The sequence below is a fragment of the Symphodus melops genome (assembly GCF_947650265.1).
Source record: "Symphodus melops genome assembly, chromosome: 20".
Taxonomy (NCBI): domain Eukaryota; kingdom Metazoa; phylum Chordata; class Actinopteri; order Labriformes; family Labridae; genus Symphodus; species Symphodus melops.
The window spans coordinates 15,984,351-16,006,421 of record NC_136710.1 but is presented as its reverse complement, the minus strand read 5'-3'; the positions used below and the strand labels follow the sequence as shown (position 1 = coordinate 16,006,421).

The following is a 22,071-nucleotide window of genomic DNA, read 5'->3' as shown; positions in this document are numbered from 1 at the left end:
ATGCAGGGTGCTGCATGTGTAAATGGGTGCTGATTCAGTGCCCTCCCCCTTATCTGTCAATAATGCCTTTGGATATAGGCTTACAGGGGCTTGCTACGCTTCTCCTCATGTGGCAATGTTTTAAATTAATCATGGAATTAAACAGTTGTGTAGTAAAATGTGTTTGGTTTAGATTTACGACCGCTGTATGTGAATATACACAAAGGGAAATGCACACCATTGTGAGGTTCAATACAGATCGTATAAGCACAATAACTATAAATAGTCATCACAGAGTTTTTTTTATTATGTCTGGGAATGGTTATTAGCCATCTGGGAGAGGGCAGATGGTGGTAGTGGTTGGGGTTATTGCATAATCTAAGTTATACTACACTGTTTCTGTAATGATACTGTGAAGATTTACAGCTAAAGATTAAAGTTTAAAGTAATGAATAGCCTTTTTCTCCCATGGCCACGGTTAATTTTTATCCCTTGCTAGTTCCTGTACTTTATTTATTCCAGTTTAAAACAGCATTTTCTTTTCAGCCAGCCTTTTCTAGGCTACCTGCAAAATGATCTTGTACCTCATCTGAGAATATTTTAAATGTAATTACAACATAAAAAAAAAGGGGTTAATCCATTTTGTTAGAATGCAATCCAGTATATACTGATCTAAAATAAAACTCTCGCTCTCTTTTAAAGTGATTCTCAGAACAATCACTGTGCCATAACCCTGTGACACCAAAATAAGATGTGCCTGTAAATCAAAGGATTTACCTTCATTCATTGTATGGACACATAAATCCACTCTTTTTGACGTCATTCGCACATCTGGCTTTAGTCTATTCCTTTTAAACAACTACAATAGCCTGTCAAGCCATGAGTGAAATAAATATGTAGTTTCTTACAATGGTTGTTTCATCATACTGTTACTGTTCATAGTCGTGTTGTGGTTCTTGAAATCGGTCTTGGTCTCAAGACCATGAAGGTCTCGACTCAGAATCACAAGCATTTTAAACTCAGTCTTGGTATGTTCTCAGACTGTGCTGACTCCAGATTTCAAATCAAGACCCCTACTGACAGGCTATATTTCCACACCTCTACTGTGATGAGTTGGAAAACGTCTCTTATGTAAAAGAACGAATCATTTGTAGTTGAATTTTTTCCCCTGGATATGTCTGCAGCCTTCTCACTGTTATGGTCTAAATGAGTGACGCACCCATGCTGACAAGATGAGGATTTTTCATTGATACTTATGGTCTTTGTCTTGACTTGGTCTTGATCCATAAATGTCTTGGTTCTCAGGTATGTCTTGGTCTCGGTTAGACTTTTTTTTGTTTTTATTTTTACACATTTGTGTATATACTATTTTCTGCACCTTAATAATGTTTTTTTTTTTGTTGTGGGGGGGGGGGTATTTTTACTTACTGAAAGTGAATGAAATAAAATAATTTAAAAAAGATTTTGTTTGCACACCTCACTACTGCACTATATTGTCTTATATGGTTTGTAAAATGAATTTATTTTGTAATTTTTATGCTTGCACATGGAGAAAAAAGTTATCCAGTTTGTGTGTGTGTGTGTGTGCACATATTCCAGTCCAATTAAGATGATTCTGATTCTGGTTATGTGAGTATTTTATTTTGATTGTAACTTCCTGAAGTCCAAAGGGAAATTCCAAGAGCCAAAACTGAAAGTCTGCATCAAAGGCTGGACAATCCTGTCCTCAAGTCTTTCATATCAATTAAACTGGCTACGCAGTGGATGATTTTAGGTTCAATTTTGAGCCCGACAGCTCCCCCACCTTCAATTCGATTTGAGGCCTGTCACAGCAAGTTAATTGTCAAAATAATCTTGAGGTCAATTTGACTTTTGTTACTGCTCCCCCGTTGAGTCAGAGCCTCCCAGATCTGGAATTGTAAATTGCATGTTTGTAATGACATCATCTTCCCCTGTAATGACGATATTATAATCCCCCTGGGGCAAAACGGACGAGTGGAGGTGAGTGAAAACCTCCTACTTCTCTGGTCAAAACAAAAACCGAGCATTCTGAATCAGAATTGAAACTTAGGAGTAGGATATATTGATCGCGGCCAGCCCTTCAAGCATGGAAAGAAATATAATAAGGTCATCTTATTAATAATTCAGTAGATATAGAATATAATAGAATTGTACACCAGAGGTGGAAATTTGCCCTAGGCTCTCCAGATGCATAAAAAAAAGTTTAAAAAAAACAACAAAAAACATTCAGGCCATCAATAACACAGACAACATCGCAGCTAGGTTTACACATTAAACATTTACACATGAAATCAAATTATATCCAAAATGGTTCAGATCTGATCAGTCATGCTGTAAGATTAGGATAAGCAACACATTTTTAGTTGCCAGACGGACTCTATAGTTCCTCCCAGAGCTCAGTGACTCAAACTGGATGGGACAGTAATACATTTTATTTTTTATTATTTGTTCAGCACTTTACATTTGTGAGTCTCAAGGTGCAACAGAGTTAAAAGGAATAAAAGAGTTTTAAAAAATATAAAACACCTAAAAGCGAAATTAGCAGAAGGCTTTTCTAAAAAGATGAGTCTTGAGGCTTTGTTTAAAAGCAGCTGTCGTCTGTGGCTTTCAGGTGGTCAGGGAGAGCGTTCCAGAGTCTTGGGGCAGCAACAGAGAAAGTCCTATCGCCCATGGTGCGGAGCTTGGTCCTTGGTGTTACGAGGGTGTTACAAGAGTGTGTGTGTGGATGTTGAATGGAAGGTGCGTGAATTTGTCTGGGGGGTGAGGAGCTCCTGGATGTAAGGGGGGGGGGGGGGCAGATCCGTGAATGCACTGATGGGTTAGGAGGGAGACCTTAGACTCAATTCTGAGTTTGACAGGGAGCCAGTGAAGGGATTTGAGGATGATGATGTGTTTGTGTTTGCACACACTCATTAGGATCCTGTATGCTCTTGCCAGGGATCCCGATGAGGAGTGCGTTGCATTAGTCCAACCTGGAGGAGACAAAGGCGTGGACGAGCTTCTCTGCATCTACCAGGGTGAGTGAAGGGTGGAGTTTGCAGATGTTTTTGAGGTGGTAGAATGCGGTCTTGCGGAGGAGATTGGTGAGGGTGTCGTAGTTGAGCTGCTGGTCCCTTTTAGCACCCAGGTTAGTGACAGAAGTAGAAAAGGGGGATGTTTTATGGCCAGAGAAAGTGATATTGGTGATGGGGGAGGAGCAGAGCGGAGCTGATGTGGTGTGCCGATGAGAGTGGCTTCAGTTTTGGAGCAGTTCAGTTGGAGGAAGTTGAGCTTCATCCACGCCTCTATGTCCTCCAGTCAGGTGGTCAGTGTGGATGTTGGCAGGGGGGAGGAAGAAGTGGGGGTGGTTCTGATGTAAAGCTGTGTGTCATCAGCATAGCAATAGTGCCAGTGTTTCCTCCGAGGGAGCCCTCTGTGTCGGGAGCGGTGGAGGGCTGTGGCTGCCTGGGCGCCGTCCTGCGGTGTCTGGGTGGAGGTCAGGGGTCCCGGCCCCGCCTCCCCTGGGCACCCTGTGATGGTGCCCCTGATGGCCGTGGCCGATCTGCCGCTCTCGATGCAGACGGCTCCTCTTTGGCGTTTACTTACCTGGTTCATCCGTACTCAGCCTTCTGTCCATATCATTGATGCTGGTGTGTGTGCATGTGTGTGTATGGGTTTAGGTCTGCGCGTGTGTGTTGGAGCGTGGGGTGACTGTGAGTATGACTGTGAGTGTGATACTGTCTGTATGCGTGGGGGATGGGGGGAGGGTGGGAATGATTTTAATGTGATTTTAATGTGATGTTAACATGTAAAGCACTTTGTGCTACTTTTAAAAGTATGAAAAGCGCTTTATAAATAAAGTTTGATTTGATTTGATTTGAATAGTCACATAACCCATGCCTGCTGATGACACTGCCCAGGGGAAGCATGTAGATGGAGAAAAAGGGTGGGGCCTAACACCGAGCCCTGGGGGACTCCGCAGGTGGTGGGTGTGAGACTTTACTTTTCCCAGGGCAACGTGCTCGGTTCTGCCAGTGAGGTAAGAAGTGAACCAGCTATGTGTGTTTCTTGGGAGTCCAGAGGCGTATTGCAGGCAGTGGAGGAGGATGTTGTGGTCGATTGTATCAAAGGCGGCTGTAAGATCCAAGAGGATGAGAAGTGATGGGGTACCTGTGTCTGCTGCCATCAGGAGGTCGTTGGTGACCCTGATCAAAGTAGTTTCTGTACTATTGCCAGGGTGGAAACCAGACTAAAATTTTTCAAACAGATAATTGTGAATGAGGTGATCCTGAAGTTGTCCTGCAACAGTTTTCTCCAGAGCCTTTGAAAGAAACAGGAGATTGGAGATGGGCCTGTAGTTGGAGAGAACTTCTGGATCCATGGTGGGTTTTTTCAGTTGTGGTCTGATGACAGCAGTTTTTAATGCAGGTGGGATATGGCCGGCCAGTAGGGAGTGGTTTATGAGTTCAGTGATGAATGGAGAGATGGCAGACATGTTGAATTTCAAAGGGGAAGGGAAGGGCAGCTCCATTGACACAACCTCGTGATCTGAAACTCCGAGATCGTAGACCTGTTATCTGCTACTCTGTGCTTTCTCACAACTAACACTCTTACATTCCGTCTTATGAAGGATCAGAACAAGCTTTCTGATTCTGAGTAACAAGATTTTCGAAATGTATTTAGACGTTTGTACTGTGTCTTTTCTCTCTCTACATAGGACCTTTAAGATCCTAAAACAAAAAAACATCACACTTTCCATCACACTACTTAATTGAATTACATTTTTTCTTAAAATAAATCAAGAGGAGTTTTTTTGCACATCGGATCAAAGTCTTTAACTTTTATTCAATCTATCTTATCTTAACTGGAAACACATGCATATTTTACCTACAATGATTTTATAATGGCTTCTTTTAAATGCTCAACGTCACTTTTGGAGTGAACTTTTTACAAATGAAACTCTTGCATCTCTTCTACAAAGGATGAGATCGAAGACCTTTCTGATTGTAAGTCACAACATCTTTGAAATAGACATTGTGCAAGGCAGATTTCGGGACACAATGTGCATTTTCTTTCAGTCTTTAGATCGAAGCCTCAAAAAATACATCACAGAAGATATTCCTGTGAAATTTATAAGTTAAAAGTGATATTTGTGTAACTGCCAGAGTAGCTATTTTCACTAAATCTGCCCTTTTTGATAAACATATATTGCAATATACTTTTAAATGTTGGAATTCGTTCAATTCATTATTTAAGGGAGGAAGTTTAAACTTTGTCTTTAATGTAAAACTTTGTCTACGTCTGTACTGAGACATTATGTCTTGCAGTCTATTTGAACCACTTGCTGTTTAACATACAGTTTGTGCATAATACTACCTGACTATACTGCAAGTTATTCATTTCCTGCATCACTGCTAAACCTCTCTGGATTGATAGAGTCGGGAATAACCTGTCAGACCTCTCTCTTAGCCTGTCGATGGATCATTACAAGCTCATACACTGCAGCATCAGCGGCTGTGTGAAGAACTGTCTGTGGAGTGTCATACAGTGTTTGATTCATCAGCCTATTCTGCGGTGTAAGTGGAACATTTATCAAGATAATGCTGCACCAAACAGCACTTAATGAGCAAGTTGAGGGAGTGACACTGCTGTTCTGCCAAATGAGAGGCAAAGAGAGAAACCCTGGCATTCAGCAGACACAGTGAGACAATTCACAATGTGATATCAAACTCTTGACATCCTTCTTGCTTTTTGTTTTTATTTGCCCCCAATTTAACCCTGATAGAGCAGGAGAACGTCACTAGATGATTTACCATTTCCTGATAGATTAGCTCTGTCTGGGACAAAATCTTCCAGATTGCACATCAGCATGAAAACAAAAGCAATTTAAATTATGGTAAGGGTGGAAGGCTATGGTGATCATAAGTACAGATGTGCTGTGCCCCGAATCAAAATAATATTTTAAATATCTATAAAACACAAATAAGTCCTCTTTTTGAACAGTCCATGTCCCAGTTTTAAGCTATTTAAATACCGAAATAGTAAACCATGCTAACATGCTGAAGATATATCAGTCAATAAAGACCCACCTTATCAATCTAGCATTTAATTAATAGTGATTTTAATGCTTGTATTTTATTGATTGTGTTTGTTTTTTCTTTCATCAATGTTTTTACATTTCTTTTATCTCTTGTTTTTTTTTTTGTGTTCTCATTCTGTTCTGTCTTTTTTGTGTATGTATGAAAAGTGCTATATAAACGAAGCTGGGTTGAGTTGAGTCAATGTCTTTGCCAAGGCTGTTGTGGTTTAAACCAATTTAAAAACATCACTAATGCATCATAAGTCAAAGTTCAAAACTGATTTGTCTGTACATGTGTCAGTCAATCTCATCTCTGGCTTTTGGCCGTTGCTAAGCTAGCCTCGCTTATCAAACTAACAGGACCCTGCTAAGTGACAGGAAGGCTAGCCGCCGTGCATAAATAGAATTCAGCAGAACTTGAAACATATGTCACTGAATATGCTGCGTTTTGCACATCCATTTCCAGTCACCCATGGTGGAAATGCTGACATACAGAGCCAATATTATAAAGACCAAAAACAAATGGTTGGTAAAGGCTGAAGGTTGCATTGTTTCCACCTAATTCAGTGAAGCACAAACCACTTATGGCTGCTCAGGACAGAACCTTATCTTGGACGGAACATGGATATGTGGGACTAAAGGTATGGTCACCTTAGTTTACCCAATTTATGGACAATAAAAGTAGAAAGGATATAGGAACAGGACATATGGCTAGCAATATTGAATACCTTAAGCACTAAGATATCACAGAAAAATACACAATGTGTAACTTTTTGATCCAGGAGAAGTCGCCCTTAAGCGTCAGCATACAAAACCAAAACAAAGTGCAGTTTGGCAACACCTCCGCTATTCTGAAGCCTCCGCTCCCCTCCAGCGACACACACAGTTAAGCACAATTAAGCACCATTAAGCACAAGCGGCAGACACAATTGGGAGCAAATGCATGTTGTCTCACATATTTCCCTCCTTTGTAGACTGTCACGACCATAGAGAAAAGGTAACTCATAAATCCAATCCTTTATTCTTATTGATAACCATCAAAGTGTCATTAGCGGTTCGCATTTATGCAGCATTAACCCAACTATCCACCATCTGGTACCCAGCTGGCTAAAAATAGTTCCCAGACGAGGCATTATTCTCTGAGACGACTACTTCTGATAGTGGATATGCTGATTTGGTAACAAAAGCAGCTCCCCCCAGGATTCATCCCTTTAGCTCCCCTGATGCATGGCTGTCATCGCTGTGATACAATTGAAGTGAAATGATGGGGTTTAAAGCCGAGAAAAAGGAGGCTGTAGTGATGGGGCCTCAGTGTCCATTGAAGTGAAGGAGTAATCTATCTGAAGGTGTGATAGTGCTGACCATTATTTAAGTGGCTTTGAAGGGTCAGCTAAGGGACCAGGATGTGAAAACGCTCGGGACGACCATTATAGTCATTCCGCTTCACTGTCCGAGATTGATGCCCGAATGAGGATTTGGCCCTTCTGTGGTGTGTATTATACATCATGCACTTTAATATATTGCCTGTGTGTGTGTTGTTGGGTAGAAATTTGTGCGTCCCCCTGCTCCATGTGAATAAGAGGGGAAAGCTGTGGGTAATCATTGAAGATAGCCAGAGCACAGAGTTTCATTCCAGGGATCTTTCCACATTCAGCTCCCATAAGCTCTCTATCACCTTACCCACGACTCTCAAAAAAAACACTCCCTTTATCTTTGACCACAACAGACTCAGACCAAGAAAATCAATGGAACAAGGAGACTCTCCCCTGTAGAAGAAGCTGATGTAATTAAGTCTGTCTGCGGGGCAAGAGAAATAAAGGAGAGGGAAACTTGTGAAGTGTAGGGGAAGTCCCTGAAGGTGTAATTAACAATATCTACCATTAGTATCCATGCTTCTTCTTTCTCTGATGCTCACAACAGCAGGCTTCAGTCAGGCACAGAGGAAAAAGTCCAGACAGACTTACTGCCAGCGGGTTGGATTCGGCAGGGCTTCCTGATTTAAGTTCTGCGGATTGAACGGCAACATAGAATGCATTAAAGAGGAGAGAATCTCACAAAGTGAACATTTGTTGACCTTGAAACTCAACGCTAAAGATCAAAATGCAGAATCGCTGCATTGCTGTCTCTGCAGACACAGTCACCACCTTGTCAAGGAGGTCCAGTCTAATGCAGACAGGGAGATGGAGGACCAGTAAGTTTTTTTAAACAGAAAGCCCTGTGTAGAAAGATGGCAGAGGAGATGCACATTAAGAAGAAAAAAGCTTTGGAGGAGGCCTTTTATATCAAGGAGCTTAAAGATGTTAAAGCTCAGCTCAGTGTCCAGACCTGGCTCGGCTGAGAGAGAGAAACACACGGAGGAGCATGAGGCTGAGCTGGGAACATCCCATCCCTGATGCAGCCACTCGCGAACCTTAAGAGGAAGAGGAGGCTGAGGTCCCGGTGAAGCCTTCACTCTGGAAAAGGTTTCGACACCCTATTGGACTGAGGAAAGTAAAGTGTTGGAAGAAGATAAAGGAGTCCGTCACCTAATCCTTCTGACTTCTCCTCACCTCCCGAATAACTCCTCTCCTCTCCCCTCCTTCCCTGGGTCGCTCCAGTCTGTCCCACAAATTCAGAAATTGAAAAAAATAAATATAACTAATTGAATATTAAGAACTGGTTTAGATAAGTTATTTAATCGCAATAATAATCATTGCCTTTTTTTATAGCCTTTTTTATAGCCTTTTTTGTATATTTTTTTCTGCTTCTTCCATGCATATTTTTTGTATATTTTTTCCAACGGAAGAGTGTTCTATTATTTATTCTATCTTATTCTTTATATTGTTACTTCTTTTGTTACCTGCTACATTTTATTTTATTGTATATGCTGCTGGAACCTAAATTTCCTTGAGGGAGTCATCCCAAAAGGATCAATAAAGTTCAGTCTAAGTCTCGAAGTCTAAGAATTCAATTCTGTTGTCCACTGTAGGAGCATCTAAATTCATTATGCTTGAATGACATTATTATCAGTAGAAATCTTGTTTTTAGTTCAAAGTAATGTCAGGATTGAATGCAGACAAACAAAATAAGACCTGTGGGGTCATCTACTGTCAGACCTCCAGTTCAAGAAGTGGTTTGTCCAGTTCATTTCAGCTAGTTTTTAGTTTGTTATTTCATTCAAAGAAATATGACGTGTAGAGGGATTTAAATCTCTGGATCACTTCGGATGAAATATGGCCAAATCAGGAGAAATTCAAGAGGAAAACAGGAAACATTTGATCATGTAAAACAATAATCCCCCTTCTAGGGAGATGTCATGTCTTACCAATTTACTGCACTGAATCAAAAAGGAAGAATCTCTGACTCCATTCATAGGACTTATAGATCATTAAAGGGTGCCGCCAAAAGTTGTTTTGATATGTCACCTCTTACGCTGCTTTAGGACTTACCTACTGAAGACTCTTGAAGAATACGTTGTAAACATTCATATCATGGTTACAGTAACATGTCTTGTTTTCCATTGTTGCAAGATGAAATGCCGACTGTAAAAAAAGGGCCATCGGCTGAAGACGTAAGTTCGTTCTTTAGGGAAAACTCCAACAACTCTACAAAACTCCTACAAACGTAGGATAGAGTAATGATACAAGGAAATGAATAAGTCTTTTATCATCCCATGGATTCACCAAATTCAATTACGAAATCCCAAAAATCTCCTTTTACATTGGGTTTATGGGGGGGTTATGCAGCAGACTCTTTTTTTCCAAGTGGTGTCTCTTTTTCCTACAAGTCACTGCTTCAACAGGTCTTTATAACAAGTTAGGCTAACCGACTTATTTTCCTCTTATCTTATTCAGAGCAAAGGAGAGAAATCCTCAAAATGTTGTACTACGGCTGTCCTTAAAAACCAAAACCCTTTTTTTTTTTTTACAATATTCTTTTTCACATATGCATTTGGTTATGTAGATTGTATGATTCAGCTCAAAGAACATACACGGGTGTAAAATACCTCACGTATAAATTGTTTGTTCCACTGCCTTTTCCAGTGTCGAGAGTCAATAAACTGAGACTATTATTAAAGCGGATGAATAATTTTAAATCTACATTAAGTCAGGATGGGGGGTGGGAGGGGGCTGGCAGGAGCCCTGAGACCATGTAATAGATGAATCCGGCCATGCGTACGAGGGATAGTTGGTAAAATGAAAGTAACAAAGTACTTAGCACATGATTTTGAATGAGTTGGATACTTATTAAACATGTATTTTGTACTTGTTCTCTGTATTGAGACGTGTAATGTTGTTTTTAGGCAACAGTAAATCCAGTGGAGAATTAATGCAAAGATAATATTAGCACTGTTAACAAAAATATTGGCAGGACTGCACAGCTTTGTCTGAACAACGGTGATATTTATTGTAAAGGAGATTAAAGCAGACACAAGTGTCTCCCTTTATCTCACTTGCTATTTCTCCCCTCTCTCATGTGCTGACACATCAAACTTGGTCTGCCAGAGCAGAACATCGGGACCTGGTTGGATTTAACACAGAGTTGCTGTGCTGGCATCAGCTGCATCAACACATCTGAATGTCAGCTAAAAAGAGAAATAAATAGCCTTTAAATAAAACCGCTGTGTGAAAGTGGTGAAATTCTCCTTTCACTGAATCATATGATTTTGCCCCTATTAACACATGGCAGAAAATGTGATGATGATGCTTGAAATAAGCGTCAGACAGCGCAGAACACCCAGTAGCTTTGAGTCAGGAGTCTGACACCCATAAACTTTTAAGTTGTTATGGGTGTCAGAGCTTCTTGTGCTGAATGATTGGTTGGTCCTGGAACAGCAGAATGCTAAATTCTAATGAGGATTTTATGAGTCGTGATCAAGAGCTCATTGGCATCGTGTTCAGTCAATAGAGCCTTCTCTTCTGAGCTGAGCCTCGGCTTATGTGCCGACCCTTGCAAATTGACCCGGAGATTTATACAGCTATTTTCTAAAGGTCTCCATTCGTGGGCCTACAGTCAGGAAGGCGAATTAGTGTTTCAATGGATTTCACTTTCAATTTGAAAGCGGAGTGGTTTGAACATGGCCCTGGCTAAAGGGAGGCCATGGGTAATGAACTCCTTTGTATTCGGCCACTTAAGAGGATCAAATGCTTGAGGCTGTGAAGACATTCAGCACTGCGAGGGAGAGACGATTTCCTTCAGCCGACATACGTGGTGAATCCTATGGGTTTTTTCCACCCTTTTCTGAAAACGACACACTCTAGAGCCCTGTTGAACTGGCAGTGTCCTCGGTACGTTGTATTTAGTTGTAACTAAACGTGTAAATGCAGCCCTGGAGCCGGGTGGCTTGGTGTTTGATTGGTAGTTAAATCTCTCTTGTGCTTACATGTGGAAAACTCAATGAATGTGATTTATTATGGCCCAACGCAATGAAGGTACGAAATCAACGAATACTTTTTTTTTATCGTATTAATAGCATGCTATTTTGTCCCTTTAGCCCCTGTTGTGCCTTTGAATAGCTCAATTTTACATTAATAAACTTCCTGATAGCTCAGTTAACAAGTCAGATATCAAACATTTCACTTGTTACTGTTCCCTTTAACTATTTTTTTTATTTGGTTTCAGTGCTTAAGTTAATGTTGTACCTTTTAATCGAGAAGTACCTTATTTTATTTGAAAATAAAAGCAGGTCAGTATCCTAACAGTGAGTAAAGAACCCTAAAACAGTGGATAAACTTCAAAATAAAAGCAAAACAAAAAAAACTTTTTGGAAATGCAAAATACTCTTTTAAAAAGATAGGAAAGGTCAACTTTAGCTCCATCCCATGCAACCTGCATTATAACCTGAGATGATGTGAGTGGGTATGATCATACCATGATGGGTACTTGAAGGATAAAGGGAAGCAACAACATTCCTGGGGCCATCCGGTGGGCACCTTCTTTCCTAGATGTTTCGATGACAGGCCAACGAGACCCCTCATCCCAGCTGTGCCCCCCCACCCCCCACCCAGCTTCTGTTTCGATGCCCCGAGGCAACACTGGAGAGAGCTGACATGAGCTCGGTTATATGCATTTAATTTTACTTATTGATGAGGTTTTCTTTGGAAATATTACTTATTTTTCATTTATCAAATAGGAGGAAGCGAGGTGATCAGCTGAATAAAACAAACAAATGTTTCTAGGAAACTTATTCATTTATTTCATTTGAAATCCTTCATATTTGTCTTTCATAATTGTGTACTCTTTTTTTGTCATATCTCTGCTTTAAATAAAGAAAAACACAACCTATATAACAGCAAGTGGCCAGAAATTAGGGCAAACACACACAATGAAGTTGAATGTTGATCTTTTCTCAAACACAAACTTAATGTATTTCTATTAACTTGTGTTGGATTCTCTTTCCTTGTTCCAAATTGACATGAAAATGTCCGGCGTACTGATTTTATTTCTTATTTAATGTGACCAAAACAAAAACGGAGAGGGCACCAGTCAGAAGAAGACAGCAATGGTTCAAAAGTGATAATCCTGTCGTGACCTTATCTCCTGTTGACACCCTCGGCCCAGGACAGGGAGCGGTTACACGGGTGTCATAACTGATCGCTTTCAACCTCTCACGACAACTCTCACAGGCTCTCCAGTTCATCCATTCACAGCGTGTCACTTCAGCGTCACATGGCGGCGCGCAGTGGACGAGTGAGAACTGTTACAGCTCAGAGAATAATGGCCAGCCAGCCTGCGATCATAGCCATGCCCCCCATGGGAGCCACCTTGCGCAGACCAGGGTCCCCCGTCAGGGCCTGGTGGTACAGAGAGCCGCAGAACATCCCCATGCCTGCGATCAGGAGGGCTCCAGCCTGTACAGAGGAGACACACAATACACGTTAACATGTTGAAAGATTAACCCCAAAACTCATCCATGTTATGTGTACCTGTGTGATCAGTTTTGTGTATTTTTAACAGCAGCCTTTTTGATCAGATGTGCAACTATTCAAATGTGTTTTTCCTACCTAGACATTTACATAAATCCATATAGTGCTAATTTGTACACATGTGCTTTTTTTGTCCAGATCTCATTTATGTTAGTACAAATTAGCTTGCACACATACTACATGTAGTCCCCAAAGTTAGAAATCCTGTGCACAATAGCTCAACTTCTCTTTTTGCAACATTTAACTTGATGCAGCGCCGAAGAGGTCCTGATCCTTCACCGTCACTTGGTATTCTATTCATGTGGACGATTGATTTTCAATTCAGTGTGAAGTGATTAATGAATCTTTAACAGGCCTTTAAGCTTCAATGAATCAAGTTTTTGCAGGTGTTGGGAAAACTAGCTACACTGATGTGACAAAAAAAACTAGCACGCACACAAACATATCTGCTGTTATGTTGAAGGAGGATCACTTTTTAAAGTCTGCTTGAGTGCATCTAGTCCTCAGTGTCGGTTGAAGCTCTTATACTCACCACAGCAGGTTTGCCAGAGTGGGCAGCACCCAGCAGGGCCAGACTGTGGTAGAAATGGTACTTGTTGGCAGTTTCAAAAAGCTGCAGAGGTAAAAGGCAAAGAGAAACGTCAAGTCACCTTCACCTCAGTAAATCGATTATTGTTGGAAAAATTCTTAAATCACATTAAGGACAATGAATTAAACTCGGGCCATTAATCAAAAAAAAACCAACAGTGAGAACCTCTAACCGATAGCTCTAGCTTTCCCATGTCGATTATTTTGATTATTTTCAGGTCAGAGTCACGTGAGTCCATCTTTTAGACTCTTTTTGTCTTTGTATTTATTACACCTATAAACAGTCTGCGGACGTTCACATACCACTCTTTGGTAGTCATCAGGGTCGCTGTTTTTGAATCCTGAAACAAGAGGAAAAGAAAACAGTTAAGCCTGCATGTGATATCTGAAAAGGTATTCACACTTCACGCTAACTTAAAGGTGCACTATGTAGATTCTTTAGTGAAATCTGAAACAATACTATTCCATATATTCTCAAATTAATAAAAAGACTATTTAAAGGGAAAAAAATATGTTTGGATCTATAAAGCTAACAGTATAGAGTTAAACCTGATTCACGCTTTTTGCAGCCGCCACAACTTCTCCTATAACTTCTGATCTTCACACAGTGTTTCATGGAGCAGTTTCCTCTGAGGACAGTTTGTGGACAGAGTTATGAACATAAACCACAGGATCTGTACATTTCTCCAACTTTCACATTTCTCAATAGTGCACCTTTAATATTCAATATGACTTCCCTTGGAATTGGGGCTACTGCAATTTTCTTCAATTATTTCATGTTTACTAAAAGAAAGAACCATCCCTATGTCATTGAGGTTTCTGACAGAGTGGACTTAAGGTTATTCAATGCTTTTAGAAACCGACTCGAGTAAAAAAAAAAAAAACAGCCGCTCTTCAATAAGTCGCCTTCCACCATGACACTTTGGAGGCGGGTCACCTTGATTACACAATTTGTTATTTCACATAACATAATAGTCCTGCAAAATGTTCCATATGGAAGCCGAATTATTCATTTGCATATTTAACACAAGCAGCACGTGTCTGTTATCATGTAAGTGTTTTCAGGCTGTGATAATAAGGAAGCAAGCCTGAACTTTGCATTTTGGTATACGGGCTCTGGCGTGGTGTGCGCTCACATCACAACCTTTCCTTACTGTGTTTTTGCTATCGAACCAACTCTCACAGACACAGTCACATTGCGCATGAGGCAAAAATCTCTGAAGGCCAAGTCCCTACCGTGTGCCCCGTATGCCCCGGCTGCCACGGCCGACGCGCCGGACAGAGCTGCTAACCTCCGGACAACAACAGAAGCCGTCATGTTTTTGTGGCGTGCCAAAAGCCGACAAGCGGAAGACTCACGGCGATGTTGCCTTCACTGTCTGTTATAAAGCTCCGACATGTGGGATTCGACAGGACAGATTATTCCGTTTGTAAAACAAAAAAGACAACATGTTGACAAAATACAGCAGGAAATATGATGTATTTATTTAATTTACAATATATTGTATATTGTAAAGTAAAGTGACGCGTTGTAAATAGCTTGGGAGGAATTTTCCCACTAATGTGTGCATATATGTAGCCTGCTATTTGTTCTGCTGACAATTGTGTCTATACGAAGTTACTAAAGAAAGTTAACACGAAACATACCTGTCCAACTTACTTCAGCAATGTCATAACGAAGAGGCAAGTCTCACGTCTCTAAACTATTTTACTTATATAATTACGACATTTCGCTCGGTCATTGAAGGCAGCACAATCTACAGATGACACTGCGTTCATCTCGCGGCTCTGGCTGCTCCCAACGTTATCCGTTTTGAGGTTTGACCCAAAAAGCCGAATTCCCTGCCACAGTTTTAGCCCCATGGCAAATTTTACAATATAAAGTTGCTCTGATACTGGCATGCCACATGAGCAGCAATGTAATGCTGCTATAGGACTCTATAAGCTATGAAGGCCAATGTGATTTAAAACTCATGGTCAGTCAGACTGTCAAAGCCATAGGCTACTGAAGAGTCTATAAGGACATATCTTTTAATTACCTGTGTTACTGTATGTTATTGTATGCCTTTCAAATGGACCTTGAGTCTTCCAATAAAGAAATACTAATATAAAAATAATAATAATCATTTTGTTCTTGTTGTGTTGCTTTAATGTGAAGTGTTAATATTGCCCAGTCTGAGCCTGGTGAATAAAAACACAGTGTTTCAGTTACCTATACTTTACAAATGGAAGAGAAAATCAAACACGTTTTTGTCCAATTTATTTTCCTCTGCTTTGTTTAAGACCTAACAATTTAAATGCATTATGCATGGCAGCCCAGAATTACACTATCGTGCCTCTTTGCTATGAATAATTAATATTCTGCACAGAGGGGATGCTCGGCTTTAGAAAGGGGTACCCTTATTTTCAGCATTGTATATGTACCACAGTCCCAGATAACGCTGAATGATGGGCTCAGTGGTGCAAAGGGTGCATTAGTGTGCAGCACTTTGCAATTTGTCCATCACTGCAATTTGGGAAACACTGGTGAATGTCTCTCTGTGGTGAATTACTCTGAATGTTTGATGTGCTTCCCTGCCAGCAGAGGTGTTGGGGACTAATGCTGTTATTAGTCTTTGATGTAACTGCACGAATCCCTGCAGAGAGCCTACCAAAAGGGGGTGCTGTATTGCTTCCTCATCTGCAAAAGTCTGTCCATAGATGCGGCGTGTGTGTGTGTGTGTGTGTGTGTGTTTGTGAGCGTGTGTTCATTGAGGGGGCAGGGGGACTTCTTCCAATTATCATTTTGAAATTACACAGGGTCACACTGCATTACTGGAGAGCCGCTAAATCACAGTTTCCGCCGCTCCTCGTCCTTAGCTGACTTTGACACAGCAATAACACAATGCATACAATTAACACATTTTAATGACCGTGTAGCTAATTAAAAGTAAGCCTTATGAGTCACAAGCCTTCATCATCAACTGTGAACTGAACCTTTAGCCATAGCGGATGTGTGAGAGCTGACTTCGAAACCCTCTGAGTGTGCTCGTGCACGTGCAAACTTTTTTTTTTGGCAGTATATGCAGCATAGTGTGCTGTATTCAGAAGGATCACTAGCTTGGACACAGAATCCACTCACACATACACGCGGGTCATTTTCATTGCGGCCCATGGCAGATGGGACAGCACAGACAACAATGAAGTATGGCTTTACATCTTGTTTTCACAGACAAGCACCAAATTATTTCTTAGTCCCAGCAGTAGTGAGCTGTGAGGTTCTTCCAAGATGCGACATCTATCTCACTTCATCCAGCTCGCCTGCCTGTCGTGTCTCCTCCTGTCCAATAACCGCTTTTCTCTCCACTAATACTTCTGTGTTTGAGTCTCAGTGTGTGCATGTATGTGTCTGATACAGTCAGATTGTTTGACCCTGGCCTGTCTTGCCTTGATTGAGCTGTCGTCTGGGGAAACATTCGTCTTTGGAGAAAACGGTATAAATAAGCACTTTCTGCAAATAGAAATCTGTAGCATGTCGTATGACTCAAACATTTAAATAGCCATTGCCAAACACTTTTATTTAATCTTCGTACAGACCTATGACAAATGCATAGTGTGAAAACGACAGTAAAGTATGCTTCAGTCCTGAAAAGCAAAGAATGTTTCCTAACCATCTATTTTTAATTTACCTGGAATCTTTTCTTTCAGCTTAATGTACTGCCTTGGGTTGTTTTGAAAAACCCAATTTCCTCATTTCTTGTGAGCTTTATTGTGAGGTACTATATCTGGTGGCGATGCGTCTTTGTTCTGTAGAGGATTTAAATGCGAGGCAAACGAAGTGCAAACAGCCTCTCCTCAGCGTGAAAATGAAGATTTTGCTTTGTTTTTTTTTTGTCAGCAAGTAACAAGACAGATGGGAACACAACTGTGAGATTTCACATTTGTCGTTATTTAAAGAAATAGGTTGCACTCTGAGTGATGCTTTCTGAAATGGAAATCTTCCACCGTCATACTGTTGGCAACTGCAGAAGTGTCATTCATCTGTCACAGTTTTCTGTGTGTTTGAGTGAAGATACAGCAGGGGGGGGGGGGGAATCGACAAACCAGACTGCAACGAAATATCCTTTGTGTGCCGAAAGCTTTGCCTGCTGGTTAGCGTGCTCCCTATCCTGATACACAGATTTAGAAGGAACCCAACATTTCTAAAATCCTCCATTAACCTTGATGTGTTTTGACGGCTGCAGCCCTTCCCTGTCTTCCTCTCGCTTTGAGAAGCAGCAACCGCGGCCAATTATCTATCTGTTAGGGCGCTTTCATGTCTCCAAGATGTTTAGTCACAAATGTATGTATTGTGGCCCGGTGTCACAGCTTTTCATGCTGTGGCTCTGTCACACGTCCATGTCATTACATCCCTTTCAGCAAAGAGGAAAGAATGAGGGGAGAGAGAGAGAGGGAGGATGAGAGATATAGAAGAGACAGGCCTGTCGAATGACATTTTGTCTGGGTGTCCAGGCTATTGTGTGCTGGGGGAGAAAACACCAGTCATTGCTATTACATTGGCTTGCAGAGCAATACACACAAACGTCCAGAAACACTGGACCACAATAGCCTCAGGTACACACCCACAGAATAGTTTCCGTCTCTATTCTCGTGCCAAACTGAAAAATACAGTAACGTTTTCAGAGAAATAGTTCCATTTTCTTCTTCTGTTGTTGAAAACATGGCAGTGTGTTCCTGATACAGAGCTACCTATAAGTGCAGCTTCCAACAGTGCAATCAAAGCACATTCAGATGTATTATTAAGCCATTAAAAAGCAATCAAGCCACTCTCTCCTTAATGTCAGGTTGTTTTTCTCTGCATTTCTTCACATACAAAAACAGGCACTCAGGAATGCATGAGCGGTAAATCTCAAATATGCATACACACACCCTCGGCTCGAACACACAAAGTTGCGGTTACAGCAGGCTCCCCACGCCGAGCGAGCATAATTAGCACACTCGTTAAGCTCATCTGCATCTCTCTTCAAAGGAGATCGATGCAAATGGATAGGATTTAGCCACTGGCAGCAATTAGTCCCCCCAAAAAATATCCTAGCTGGAGAAACTCGGTTAGAGGCAGGCAAAGTTGCTTTTCATGGCAGGGAATAAATGCATTTTCTGCCCCTGCACTGAGCGCGTAATAGAATCCTAAATAAATGCTTTCATTTACTCTTGTGTCAAATGAAGTTCTGTTTAATCACGTTTGGTTCGAGCCCTCCTGGTTATCACATAAGCCTGGTCTTCAAGGGAGTTTCATCAGGAAAAGTGTTACACTATCACCCATTTTTTCCACTAACAAGTGTCGGCTTGGTTGTCGTTTCTTGGTTTGTCCTCTTCCTTTGTACCTTAGGGCTCCGTTGATGACCACAGACCTATGAAAGCACAGCAGTGAAGCACTCTAGTGCTGCTTAACTAAGGGAAAAAAATAATATCAATACGATTTAAAAAAATGAAAGCATTCATTTTGGACCTTACAGTAAATCAATAATCAGATATTGTTGTGTGCTACTAACGATTAGCAACAATCAATTCAGCGAGAGGAATTGGATTTTGAGTAGAACAGGTTCCATCTGCTGTAGATAAGAGGCAACCGCAAGGCCCCCAAACCGTGACTTCGAAATGTCTTTATCATGACTTTTTATTATTTTGAAGGCCGAATGTGTTTGTAACATGACGATAAAGATCCAATTTCCATGAGAAAACAGTGAACAGGGCAAATGAAAAGGATACAATCAAGGCCACTCAAAGGAGGGGAAATGAACATCCCAAATTTAAGCAAAAAATGTAAACCTAAATACTTACCAACACAACCAAGAGACACGTTTTATTCAATTTAAGTATTATGATTCAGTGACATATGACTTGTGGACTTGTGCCCATTAAGCTTAACTCTTAGGCCAGAAATGTTGGGTTCATTATAGCTTCACCAGCCAGGAGGCCAGAAAGAAAGGCAGCATTTGACCCCGAAAGTTTTGTAGTAGCCTCCAAAATCTGATCAAAGACAAGCAGAGGAGGTGAATATTAACCAGGAGGCTAATGCTACTGATCCAACACGGTGGGAATGATTTGCTGACATCTGGAGGGCGCAGATATTTCTGTGGTCGGGCCTGAATATAATGATGACATCTGTGTTTTTGGTCCTGCAAAAATTCACACTCTTTGAATTCAGTCCCAGCTTTGACAAAACCAATGTTTCACTGCACACACACATGAGTCATGCTTGTCATTCTTTGTTATCTTTGTATTGTTAGCATCAATAGGATTAAAATATCTTTGTATATAACCTGTCATAAGTTGTCACAATCAACGGAGAGTGAGAAAGGGTTACCATATCTTTTAAAATGTCTCATTTATTTAGCTTGCAGCCTTACAGGAAGAGAAATGAAGTCTGAGCGGAAGTGATAAAATGTGTAGTTGCTTGAGAGTCTACTGGAGACTAGCACCAAAGGTAAGTCAGTTCCCTTAGAGTTGAATATGTTAAAATTCTCACCCTTACAGCAGAAGTAAAGATGATCATAGCCATGTGCAAGAAACATTTTTGGATCTATATCTTATATATCAGGGCACAGACTTATGCATCATTTATGGGTGTTAGCTCCAAACTAAAGGCCTCTGTCAACTACCTTTTTTCTATTCAGACAACCTCCATTTTCGAAATTAAAAGGTTCATTTGTGATTTGACAATGTCCGTTCTCAACTTTTAGGATAACTGTGGCAAGAAAGCTGAAAATATAAGCACACTTCCAGCATGTAATGATGTCTCTGCGCACTCCTACAGTGGACACAGGCGCTAAAATGTGCGAGCTGCAAATATCTGCTGGTCATTAGCTTTCAGTCAATAAACTTTACCTCTCTGCTGAGATTGTGCTGCAAAAGCCTTTTGGTGATTTTTCATGCATATTTTCTCATTGTGCACTTCACTGTGAAATCATCTAATTAGGCCATGCTCCACTTCCCCCAGAAAGTTAATTCTCATGTTGTTTTATTTATACGTTAGCACCCATCAGCAGGTGTCTGTCTTGGTGTCTTAGCTCCTTCAGTGTTTGTCATATATTGATTTATTGGTGGAGCTGGATTGTTGATCCCTGCAGAGGAGACTGCAGGACTTTTAGCTATGTGTGTTGCCCTCTCAACTCTTTCGTTCTCTGGTTATTCATACAAGCTGTGAGCTTGATATGTTCCACCCGTCTCTTAGCTTCATTATTCTGACAGAAGAGAACATCTCCGCCGTACAGCCTCTCTCTGCAAAACAATAATAAAAGAAAAAGGTCGGAAAGGAAGAGATGCTGGTGTTAGGATATTAAAAGCCTGAAAATGTTGAACTTATGTACAGAAGCATCCATCTCTTTCCTCCTACTCCCAGCCTTCAATGTAGCTCCAGGCGTCTACGCGTCCATCAGTCCGCTGTCATGGAAATTCAGGTGTTCTGCTCGAAACAAATAAGCATTCAGAAGGGGCCTCATTTGAGGATGAAAATGGACTGACAGTGACAAAAAACTGAATTAATAATCAAGGTAAAATGACAGAGACGGATGTCCAAAGCCAATAAGGGATGGATAAAGCCACAATGTGACTGGTGTACTGTATGTGTCATGCTGTATGACAGCTTTGATTAAGATGCTTGTCACATCTCACCGCTGTACCTCTGGCACAAAAATAAAACAGGGACATGTAAAAAAATATATATATAACCACAAATGATTGGACTGTTAAAGCAACAGAGTGGGCTGGTGTGTCTTTAGAGCTCTGCAGGCAGACTCCATTGTTTCTGTTTTTATGGGTTTCCTAAACACCCAAACTAGACTAAGAATCGAAACCAAATGGTACATTTTAGCCTCATGTCGCCATAAATGTCCATCTCTGATATTGCATCATCTGATTTTTATGATAGTTTATCCAATCATTGTTAAGGTGTTAGTCCATTTAGGTCAAAGCTGAGATCAGCAGGTAAAAAGAAAGCTAATTCAACCAGGCCAGTACACTTTGGCTTGTTTCCTGTTGTCATACCTCCTGACTAACCTGTGTTTTCTCTGTGAGGCTCCTGCTCATCTGTTTGGCTGCATGCCTCCACCATTGCCTGCTGCTCACTCTCCATTGCAATTCCTGTCACACTTAAGCCTCTTGATCACCTGGAAAAAACGTGTGCCTGCACCAGCCTGAGAGTAGACCTTTACGAGTAGAAGAAGAGTACGGTAAATCTTTTAAACTGATTCCTGAGTTTTAGGCTACTTTTGAGCAACATATTTAAGGTACGGCAGTTTCAGGCTGTATCTGAAATCACTCACTATTCACTTGGTAGTGCACTATATGGTAGGTAAGTAAGTAAGTAAGTAAAGTTTTATTTGTATAGCACTTTTTAAAACATTATGCTATAAAGTGCTTAACATAACAAAAGAATAGAAAAACAGTTTCAACATGTAGATACAAGCTTTCACAGTAACAGACTTTCATAGTAAGACAAAAGCATCTGTACACATGCATGCCCACACACAAACACATCGT

General features: G+C 40.9%; 1 protein-coding gene across 1 annotated transcript; it reads right to left on the bottom strand.

Moving 5' to 3' along the window:
• Positions 1–12,209: 12,209 nt before the first annotated feature.
• tmem256 (transmembrane protein 256) lies at positions 12,210–14,928 on the bottom strand. Its single transcript, XM_079371250.1, has 4 exons — positions 14,788–14,928; positions 13,855–13,892; positions 13,496–13,576; positions 12,210–12,888 (listed from the first exon to the last, which is right to left on the bottom strand). The coding sequence occupies exons 1-4, from the start codon at positions 14,867–14,869 to the stop codon at positions 12,745–12,747; spliced, it is 345 nt and encodes a 114-aa protein (XP_079227376.1). The 5' UTR covers positions 14,870–14,928; the 3' UTR covers positions 12,210–12,744.
• Positions 14,929–22,071: the final 7,143 nt, after the last annotated feature.

Excerpts from the sequence above, each read along its gene's own strand:
- tmem256 (XM_079371250.1), bottom strand. The coding sequence starts at position 14,869 with ATGACGGCTTCTGTTGTTGTCCGGAGGTTAGCAGCTCTGTCCGGCGCG. Across the intron at positions 13,577-13,854 it reads CTGATGACTACCAAAGAGTG|CTTTTTGAAACTGCCAACAA; the intron begins GTATGTGAACGT and ends TTACCTCTGCAG. Across the intron at positions 12,889-13,495 it reads ACTCTGGCAAACCTGCTGTG|GCTGGAGCCCTCCTGATCGC; the intron begins GTGAGTATAAGA and ends TCCTCTGTACAG.